Source organism: Dipodomys ordii, unplaced genomic scaffold (assembly GCF_000151885.1).
Source record: "Dipodomys ordii isolate 6190 unplaced genomic scaffold, Dord_2.0 Scaffold129, whole genome shotgun sequence".
Classification (NCBI taxonomy): Eukaryota; Metazoa; Chordata; class Mammalia; order Rodentia; family Heteromyidae; genus Dipodomys; species Dipodomys ordii.
Genome location: NW_012267345.1, coordinates 1,293,486 through 1,304,201, shown reverse-complemented (window position 1 = coordinate 1,304,201; position 10,716 = coordinate 1,293,486). Strand labels below are relative to the sequence as shown.

At 63.0% G+C, this 10,716-nt stretch overlaps 1 protein-coding gene across 1 annotated transcript in view; it reads right to left on the bottom strand.

The window, feature by feature from the left end:
• Nucleotides 1-8,631: 8,631 nt before the first annotated feature.
• The window catches only part of Slco4a1 (solute carrier organic anion transporter family, member 4A1), a 10,650-nt gene continuing 8,565 nt past the window's right edge, over nucleotides 8,632-10,716 (bottom strand). Inside the window, exons 10-11 of the mRNA XM_013030336.1 lie at nucleotides 10,285-10,433; nucleotides 8,632-9,207 (exon numbers count right to left, since the gene is read on the bottom strand). Of these exons, the coding sequence (XP_012885790.1) occupies nucleotides 9,061-9,207; nucleotides 10,285-10,433 (296 nt within the window). The 3' untranslated portion in view covers nucleotides 8,632-9,060. The remainder of the gene's footprint in view (nucleotides 9,208-10,284; nucleotides 10,434-10,716) is intronic.

The following is a 10,716-nucleotide window of genomic DNA, read 5'->3' as shown; positions in this document are numbered from 1 at the left end:
GCCCTGCACTAGCACAAACCAGCCAGCCACGATGTGGGAAGGACATGTTGGCGAGTGGAGACGGAGGCTGGCGCTGGCCAGGCTCCGGGGTCACGCGTGTCCTGGGGAGGCCCTGCACTGGCTCCTCTGGCTGGTGAGTGTGGGCCTGGGAGCCAGTGGGGCGCTGCCTGCTCCCCACAGGAGGGGAGCCCTGGCTGGGGTGCAGCAATGCAGCAGTGCTAAGCTCCTCGCCGCTCCGCTGCAGGGAGACAAATGGCGAATCTGACCTGATACCGGGCAGTGTGGAAGGGGGTCGGGCGACCGCGGCCTCCCTTCCATTCTGGTGGAATTCTCCAGCATCTCCTGCCGCTGTGAAGCACCAAGCGCGGAGGGACCTCGTGAGCCCCTCCAGCCACCAAAGTGACAAGGTCAGGCAGGGTGCGTGTCCAGGGGAGAAGGGAGGAGGGGTGAGTGGGGGTAGGGCTGAGTGAGTGCAGGGGCGCACCACGGAGGCATGCCACCATGGTGAGCCCCAGTGCTCAGTAGTGTGGGGAGCAAAGGGGCCTGGGGAGGGCTGGGGGGCTGGAGGGAAGGGGCTGGGGAGGGGGCCCCTGCAGGGAAGGGGGGAGGGCGTCTGCGCCTCCCACTGCCACCACAAGGAGCTGCATTTCCGTCACGGGAAGCTTCGGAACATGACGTTGAGTCATACCGTGTCATTAGTGGAGCTAAATGCCTGCTCTGTGAGCATCTCCGCAGATGGCTGTTTAGACGTCGCCTGTCATCCTGTGTGTGGGTGGGTGGGCTTCCCACTGAGACTCAGCGCATCTCCCCCAGCAAGTCTGGGGGCATAGCGAGGGCTCTGCCCTGAAGCGTGTGGCCAAGTTCACCCAGCCGACTCGCATCTTCCAGGCCCAAACCCCAGAAAACCTCCACCAGAGGGCCCCTCCCCACAGCTCCGCCCCTCCCAGCAGCCTGGGAGCCAGGAGACGGGAGGGGGGTGAGGAGGGGGGCACGGATGGCGGGGGGAGGGGGGCGAGGAGGGGGGCACGGATGGCGGGGAGGGAGCATTCGCTGATGTGCCCCAGAGCTGCGCCCAGAAGGGGAGAGAAGGGGAGGGGAGGGAGGAGGAGCAGGAAGGAGGAGGGAGGAGGGGAAGGGAAGAGAGGACAGAGGGGAGGAAGAAGGGGAGAAGGGTGCTTTGGCTCCTGGAGGGGTCTGGGGCAGCCCCTGGATGCCCTGCCCACCATGCTGACCGTGCCCACCATGCTGACCGTGTCCACCATGCTGACCGTGTCCCCTGTGCTGACTGTGCCCACCGTGCTGACCGTACTGACCGTGCCCACCGTGCCCACCGTGCTGACCGTGTCCCCTGTGCTGACCGTGTCCCCTGTGCTGACCGTGTCCACCGTGCTGACCGTGCTGACCGTGCCCACCGTGCTGACCGTGCTGACCGTGCCCACCGTGCTGACCGTGCCCACAGTGCTGACCGTGTCCCCTGTGCTGACCGTGTCCACCGTGCTGACCATGTCCACCGTGCTGACCGTGTCCCCTGTGCTGACCGTGCCCACCGTGCTGACCGTGTCCCCTGTGCTGACCACGTCTACCGTGCTGACCATGTCCACCGTGCTGGCCGTGTCCCCTGTGCTGACCGTGTCCACTGTGCTGACCGTGTCCCCTGTGCTGACCGTGTCCCCTGTGCTGACCGTGCCCACCATGCTGACCGTGTCCCCTGTGCTGACCGTGTCCCCTGTGCTGACCGTGTCCCCTGTGCTGACCGTGTCCCCTGTGCTGACCGTGTCCACCGTGCTGACCGTGCCCACCGTGCTGTGTCCCCTGTGCTGACCGTGTCCACCGTGCTGACCGTGTCCCCTGTGCTGACCATGTCCCCTGTGCTGACCGTGCCCACCATGCTGACTGTGTCCACCATGCTGACCGTGTCCACCGTGCTGACCGTGCCCACCGTGCTGACCGTGCTGACCGCTCAGGGCCTCCGTGCAGCTCACGTTGTGAACCGGCAGCCCGCTGGGTCCATCAGATAGGGATCCCCAGCTCTTCCCCCCCCCCCAGTTACAGGGAGCTTGACCCAGCTGCCGCAGAGGGCCCCTGGATGGGCATCCTGGCCCTCCCAGCTCTCCTCCCTCTCCCCCTCCCTCCCACCCTCTTCTTCCTCCCCCCTCCCTTCTGGGCACCCCCCCTGCCCTGCCCATTCCTGGTCTGTGCTTCCTAGACAGGGCAGGGGCTGAACGTAGAGGCTCTGGGGCTAATTAGGCTCCTAATTAACGCCCTCCAGGTGCAGTAATTGCCCTGTGGCCAGGCTGCTGCGTTCATCAGAGGCTCCTCAACTGCTGTCCTGGAAATAAATGACTGGGGAGGGGAGCCAGTGGCTTGGGTCTGAGGACTGCGTGGTGGGGCGTGCACCACGCGTGCCGGCCACCCGGCTGCCCAGCGTGTCAGAGCCCTCCGGGGTCCACCCACCTCCCCATCTAACTCGGGCAGGAGACGCCAGCTGTGGGAGGGGAGGCTGGCCACCCCTACCGCCTGTAGAAGCCGGCCTGGGGGTGGGGCGCGGCCTGTGGGCACCCAGGCTCTGAGAAAGTCTGAGTGGCCGCAGGCCTGGCGGGGGTGTGGCCACACAGGCCGCTCCACTGTCTGGGCTCCATTCCTCCTCCACCACACAAGAACGGCCGAGACTGGTTATCTCAGAGACACGCTGCACCTGCTGCAAACCAGCCCTTGGTGTTCAACCTCAGCCGAGCCAAACACTGTGGTATCATCCCATTTGGGAAGTGGGGAGACTGAGGCAGGGGGAAACTGCCAGGACCCCTGGGATCTGCCTGGCGCCCAGGCAGCCCCACTGCGCTCTTGAGGAAGAGCGTGACCACAGTACGCGCATCGCCGTGCGCGGTATGACGTTGGATTCCCTGTGACCTCCGCGGCCCTGCCACCCTCCCCCGTCACAGAACCACGGCGTCCCCCCACGGCCGCAGGGCCCCCCGGGGCAACCAAGAGGCCTGTGGCTTCTTCCCCTCCGGCGACAGGTGGAGCAGAGGCGGCTGCCCCAGAGAAGTTCTGAGAACTTGTAGACCAAGCCCAACACAACTTGGAATAAATGATGAAATTATAAATTAAACACAACAAAATGTAATTACCGTGGGAGCCAGCTGAGAATAAAATGGATTATCCATAAAACAGCCATTAAGTTGTTTTCACATGCACCCATCTAATGTGCTGCTGATTAAAATCCATCTGCATGCAAACTATCATTTACGGGTGCTCCGGTCCCTCTTCCCCCGCGGGGCTGCCACGGGCGACCCTGGCACGCGAAGCCTCACCCGCCTGCACCGCCGGTGCCATTTCAGGACCGTCAGGCTCCACCATCAACCAGAAGGGGCCCCGTGGCGGTAACCGGACAGCAGGATGACGTGGGAGGCCCTGGGTGGCGGGGTCCTCAGAGCAGCTGTGTCCTGAGCTCCCTCATCATCCAGTGAACATGCAGTGCGCACCAACAGGATGCCGGGCATGAGGTGCACCAAGCAAAGATTTGCGCTGACACACTCAGCCCCCGGCAGACTCAGTGTTCTTCACATTGTCGGGAGGTGGTGGACACGTGGGCGAAGTCCAAGAGCTAGAACACAGCCAAGGAGTTCCTACACTGGAGGTGAGGTGTGAGCTGCGATCCTGCCCAAATTACAGCTCAGAACTCCTGGAAAGCAGAAACTGTGTCTGCAAAGGCCCTGGGGCAGGGAGGTGTGTGTGTGTGTGTGTGTGTGTGTGTGTGTGTGTGTGTGTGTAGCACAGTGACTAGGAGTGTTTCTGGAAGGACCAGGGGACAGATGGTCACTTCAGCAAACAGACAGGGGTGGGCTGGCCGCTTTTCAGGACCTCTCTAGCTATGGGTTTCAGGGTAGGATTACAGGCACCAGCCACTGGCTCCTGGCTTGTTTCTGTGATTTGCCATAGTCCCACCGTGTAGTCCAGGCTGTCCTTGGCCATGTGATCTTCCAGCCTCAGCCCCCAGGGCTAGGACGGTGGGCCTGAGCCATCACATCAGCTTGGGGTCCCCCCTTTTTCCCTGCAGAGTTGGGGATGGAATCTGAAGGCCTTGCCTAGGCTGGGCAGGTAGATGCTCTACCTCGGAGCCACACTTCTAGGCTTGAGGCCCCCTCCCCCCCCAGAAAGCCCAGAGGCTCCCATCTACCCTTCCTCCCCGGGGATGCAGCCTTTCCCCTGGCAGGGGTAGCCTGGCGGAATCCCTGCTTCCTGGTCCAGAGGCCCATCTGGAGCCCTCGAGGGCAGGCTTTGGACTGTGGCTGAGGAGACCCCGGCGGTGGCCGGCATGCAGGCATCTGCTGGCAGGGAACCCTGGGGCTCCGAGTGTGGCCAGGGTGATCATTGTGTCCTGGGCAGGGTGGGCTGAGGCAAAGCGGAGACCGGTGTCCCCTGAGCTGTAAGTCGTGCTCGGCTGTCCCAAGGACCCTGAGCCAGCTGGGCCTGCTGTCCCACGCTCGGCTTGGCCCCGGGAGCCACCTGCTCTGCTCCTGTCCCTTCAAGTCTGCATTACAGCCGGCGGTCCCCAGCAGGCCAGGAGGAGGGGCCCAGGACCAGTCGGCCTGCAGCTGCACATCCCTTAGGCAAGTGGCTTGCAGTTTGATTGCTGGTGGCGAGCACCATGTGCTGCGACGGCCTGGCCTCGGCCACTGCCCCACGGCCCAGCCTTCTGACGCCGAGAGGCCAGGCTCTTCTCTGGTCCCCAGCGTGGGGTGCCGCTGCTGGCTCCTCTCCAACCCCGTGTCTGTCTTCAGAATTGCCCATCGGGTCACGCCACACACACGAAGTTCGTTCCCCTCCCCCCAACCCTCCAGTGCCTTCCCTCCTGGCTCCTGCCCCCCACAGCTGCCCCCTCCCCTCCCCACACTTGCTGGCTAGCTGGACACAGGTGCCTTCCAAATGCCGCCTGGCAGATGACTGGACGCCAGCCCGCACCTGCCCTCCCTCCCCACTTCATGTTTCATTTTGTTCCCAGTGATGTGGTGGCATTTTCACGTCTAGTAACATTTTCCCAGCCTGTTTTTTAGGCTAGGAGGCCAATCATGCAGGCAGCAGCCTTTCCAGCAGGGGAGGAGGGGGTCTGACTGTCCTGACTGGCATGGCCCACAGTGACCGTCCGTGGACAAGACCCTCAAGGTCTGTGTGGGGAACGTGGACATCCCGGAAGCCCGCCCCTCCAGCAAGCCAGAACCCAGAGCAGTGACGAGGAGGCCTGGACTCCCGAGTGCGGCGCCGAGGAGGAGCCTGCACATACATCCCCCGTCGGTCACCAGGTCTGGTTTTAGGGTGGACTTCCCCGCCCCCTGGTGGCCTCAGGGGAAAGTTGTCCCAGGAGGAGCCTCCTCTCCCCCAGGGCGGCAGCTGGAGTGACAGGTCCTCCAGTTAAAGTTGAATTTCACATAAACAATGAGGCTTCCAGTGCATGCCTCAGGGTCTGCCGCTCCCTGCAGCCGACCAGACGACAGACGGACGGACGGACGGGCGCTGGTGGGCTGGCTCCTCCCCAGGGGACGTGTGGATGTCAGCCTTTCAGCTAAACACACACAAGGGACTGGGACGCTGGGAAGCACATGCCTGGCCGTTGGGGTGCAGACATAGCAAGTGGCCGTGGACCTCGAGGAGCCCAGCAAGCTGGGCAGAGAAGGGGCCCTGGGGCCCTGGTGGGGGGCAAGGGGCCGACAAGGATATGTGCTGGCCCTGCGCCTGGCCCAAGCACTGAGACACGCAGCAGCTGCCCGCGGGCGAGGCCGAGGGTGCTGCCCCCCCCCGCCCCCCGCATGCCGCCTCCTGCCAGAGCTTGGGCCCCGGAGGCCGCGAGGGCTCCCCAGCTGAGCAGCTGTGACTTAGAAACCAGGAGGCAGGAGAAGGCAGAGTGGTGCTGGCCCTTCCAAACCATGACTGCTGCCTAGAAATAAGCCCCAGAGCAGCGCTCTGGCGTTTTCTAGCGAGCAGTGGGGCATGGCCACGTGGCAAGGCAGATGCTCCACTCCTCGTCCCACGGGTCTGGTTCTCCGCTGGCTGTGGGTTGCTGGCGACAGGTGTCATGGACTGGGGTGGGTGCGCACAGCTGGCCTTGGCCCTCGGAGGGAGGAGGAGGCTCTGTGTGTTTTCTGTGTGGCGCATGTCTCTCTGTGCTGTGCTGTCTGAGTGTCCGAGTAGCTGTGTGTATTTGTTTGTTTTTTTGGGTCCGGTCGTGGGGCCTGAACTCTGGGCCTGGGCGCTGTCCCTCAGCTCTTCAGCTCAAGGCTAGCGCTCTACCACTTGAGTCACAGCGCCACTTCTGGGTTTTTTTTCTGCTTATGTGGTGCTGAGGGCCTCATGCATTCAAGGCAAGCGCTCTACCCCTGAGCCACCTTCCCAGCCCCCATCTGTGTGCATTTGTGTGTGCATGTCTGTCTTTCTCTGTGTCTGTGTGTGTCTATATGTGTCTGTCTGGGTATCTGTGTGTCTGCGGAACTCTGTGTGTGTGTGTATGTGTGTGTGTGTGCAGAGCCTCATGACCTCCTTGGAGATCCATCATTTTCCCTGACAGAACCTCAGAGGCAGTCCGAGTCCTGTGGTTAGAGGATCTAACTTGGGCTGGAGGAGCTAACCAGGGCTGGAGGAGCTAACCAGGGCTGGAGGGCCTCACTGGGCTGGAGGCAGCTCAGGGCTGTAAAGGGAAATTGGTGGGGGCAGGGAGGCCCTGCTGGGCTGAGTGGGATGAGGTGAGGAAGCGCCTGGGTGTGCCCTGCCCCCACAGCATGCGGTGACCACAGCAAGGGGTTGTTGGTGGAGTGTGAGGCCCCGCGGGGAGGTGGCCAGGGGTCTAGGGCTTTTCCTCTTGCCCTGGAATGTGGCACACACTGCAGGACCATTGCGCCAGGGGAGGGGGGCAGTGGCTGAGCGGGGGCGTCCTGGGGGGGACTTGGGAGGGGGGGACCCTGCTCTACCCAGCAGAACCGAGGGAGGAGAGGTGGTGGCTGTGCTGGAGCACAGGGCGTCTGCCGCCGGCCACTAGGCACACACTGGGCATCTGCCCTGGGGGAGGCCGGGCCACTAGGCACACACAGGCGGATCTGGGGCCCCCTGGGCCACTAGGCACACACAGGCGGATCTGGGGCCCCCTGGGCCACTAGGCACACACAGGCGGATCTGGGGCCCCCTGGGCCACTAGGCACACACAGGCGGATCTGGGGCCCCCTGGGCCACTAGGCACACACAGGCGGATCTGGGGCCCCCTGGGCCACTAGGCACACACAGGCGGATCTGGGGCCCCCTGGGCCACTAGGCACACACAGGCGGATCTGGGGCCCCCTGCTGCTGGAGGAGTGTGAGTCACTTGTCTTTACTATCTGTATTTCGTGTGAACTTGCATGTGTATATTTGTATCTTTTATACTGCAGCCTTAGTGGCACGATGAAGCCAGCCTGGCCCTTGGTGTTGGCCGCAAGGCAACACGTCCCAGATCCTCCGATCCCAGCTCTCTAACTTCTGGCCTGAGGCAGTGGCTCTGGCTGGGTGGGCTGGTTTCTCCAGGTGTGCTGAAGTTAGGGAGTGTTGGTTCTCTGCCTGTTAGGGAGTGTCAAAGTTAGGGAGTGTCAGTCCTCTGCCTGTGAGGGAGTGTGGGTTCTCTGCCTATTACCAGCACAGGGAAGGCATCTGAGGGGAAGAGGGAGGTGATGAGAGCCAGCAGCAGGCCCCTGTAGGACCTGAGGGGCAACACACTTGGTGAAGGACAGACAGTGTCTGCCCATCATCTGCTGCTTGGACCTGTTGTGGTTCCCACCCCAGGACCCCTGTACTAGGCGGTCTTTTATTGGAAACGTTCATCCCTTCCTCAGGCCTCTGCTCAAATGCTCCTTTCCTGGCAGCTTCCCCCTCCCGCTCCCACCTCTCCCTCTCCCCTTCACTGATGGAGCCTGGTGCCGAGGGTTCACCGGCTGCATCTCTTTGGGACGCACTGTTGTTGGGAACTCACACACCCATGGGTCAGAGCAGAGGACTCATGCCATACCACCCCTCCACCCTGCTGGGCACACAGAGATGAGATGTGCGCACACAGATGTACACGCTCGTGTGTGCACCCACCCCTCCACCCTGCTGGGCACAGAGATGAGATGTGCGCACACAGATGCACACGCTCGTGTGTGCACCCACCCCTCCACCCTGCTGGGCACACAGAGATGAGATGTGCGCACACAGATGTACACGCTCGTGTGTGCACCCACCCCTCCACCCTGCTGGGCACACAGAGATGAGATGTGCGCACACAGATGTACACGCTCGTGTGCACCCACCCCTCCACCCTGCTGGGCACACCGACATGTGCGCACAGATGTACACGCTCGTGTGTGCACAGCCTCATCTGCAGATGGCAGTGTAGCTGCCCGTCCCATGTCCACCGTCCAGCCGTCCAGGTCATGCCGACGTGGGTCAGAGCCAGGCCATGCAGGCCCGTCCCCACGGCCGGGAGCACAGCCCGTCGGGCCCACCGCTGCTGTGGCCTCGGGAGAAGCAGAGGCGCTGGCAGTGCCAGGGACTCCCAATGCCATGGAAACCATGGGAATCGCAACTTCAACCGAGGGAAACACACACACTGCACAGGTGTGTACTTTAAATATTAAAATATATTACATACGTGGTTTTAACGGAAGACACATAGGAACACACTGACCACTCATTGCTTGGTGCAGGACTCGGCCCTGGCTGGAGTTTCCCTGACAAACACCAGGTGACCAGGTAGAGACAAACCCCACAAGCACAGAGATGTGAAATGTGGGTCCACAGACATCTAGTTATACAGCTGCTCTTGCAGCCCTGCTGAGGACAGGTGGCAAGTCTGAACACATCAGGTGGGCTGCCCAGATCCAGCAGCCCCGGGGCCAGCCCTGGGCCAGGAGGGGCTGTGTTTGGTGTGTCCCATATCCCTTCTCCTGGCCCCCAGAATCCAAGATGAGCTTGTCTCCGGGTCTTCAGCTCTTCCGAGAAGGGCTGGGCAGGATGGGCGGGGCGGGGCTGTTCTTGGGAGACAGAGGGCGGCTGTGTGCCGGGTCAGACGCGGCTCTGCAGCTGCAGGTCTGCGGGGCCATCGGAGGCAGAGGACTGGCTGGGCAGGGAGGTGCTGTCCAGGCCGTCTGAAGAACCCGACGGCGACTTGTACAAGAAACAGGCAGTGGCGAAGAAGAGGAAGCCGAGCACCTGGGGGGACAGAAGGCTGCTAGGCCTCATCCCACACCCGGAATCAGACCCGCACAGGCGTGAAGACACGGGCTCCCCACAGGGCTGGGCTTACGGGCACCCACGGTGCTTTAAGAGGAAATGAGAGCCACCCTTGTCTGAATGACAGGGGGTGGGGATGGGGCCAGGGGAGGACACCATGTCAAGTCGTCAGCACAGGCTGAGAGGCACGCAGTCTGCCCCGTCAGGTACCGAATGAGCTGCAGCCTGCAGGCTGCACACCCCCGTGCCAGGTCTAAACACAGGCAGACGGCAAGGTGGCAGAAAGCCCAGGTGCCAGCCCCAGCCTGGGCACCTGGGAAGGGAAACAGCTAGTATAGAGGTCCACATGGAAGACAAGGTCCCCCTGGATGGAAGCCGGCCCTAAACCCGCCGTCCTGATACGAGAAGGGACCGTGTGCTGCCCGCTGCCCACGGACTCAGCCTGGGCATCGGGGCTGCTCCCTTGCTTGAGCCTCCGTGTCTGCAGCCGGGGCCACACCGCCCCTCCGGGTGCCAGCGGCCATCAGTGGTCTCCGTGTCTGCCCTGGTGTTTTCTGGGGCACCTCTGCTTACGGTGGAGGCTGCACACAGGGCTGTTTCTACGGGCTGTGCAGGGATCCAAGGCTGAGGGATCGAGGGGGAGCCCATGTGCACCTGCTTCTAAAATGATCACCCAAGCGCACACACACACACACACACACACACACACACACACACACACGGACCCGCAGGATGGTACCATTCTCAGGAGCCCAGCTGGGGGCTGCTCTTCCCCACTGGAGCCATTCTGGACCTCTCCAGGGCTTTCCAGCCAGGACCAGCAGTCACGCAGGGGTGGGCAGTGCAGCGGGGGGAAGGGGGGGGAGCTGCTCCCAATGCCCAGCCACCATCCGTCTCAGGCCTAGTTGTCCCTTGGCTTCCTTGGGCTGGGTCACGTGTGGACAAGGATGGGGAGAATGTCCCTTTGCAGACCAGGCCAAGAGGCCTTCATGTGCTGGGGTTGGGCCCAGAGCACCTGGAGCCCTGGGAGCCGGAGGGGGCCTTGCCGCGCCTCACCTTGTAGGAAAGCCCTGCGGTGAGCATGTACCGGCTCATGGCTGCGTTCTGGTACACAAAACAGGAGCCCTGGTGGCCACACTGGTCCTGCCACAGCAGACAGGCCTTGTCAATCACCCAGCCGAAGGCGATGGGCCCGGGGATGCTGCCTGTGGAGAGAGGCCGGCTCAGCGACCGGGAGGAGATGCCAGGCACGGCTGGCAGCGGGAGGCACCCGGGCATGTGGGCTCTGAGCAAGGTGGCCTGGCCACCGCCTGCAGCACGGGGAGACAAGCACTGGGCAAAGCGTGAGCAGTGAGCCCTTGCAGTGAGCAGCGAGGAGGCGGGCTCCTCCGCGGGCACAGGCTCGGGCTGGCATGCACACAGCCTGCTGGGAGGAAGCTCAGACTCCTCGAGCAGAGAAGGCGCTACAGGCGTGCACACGGCTCCCAC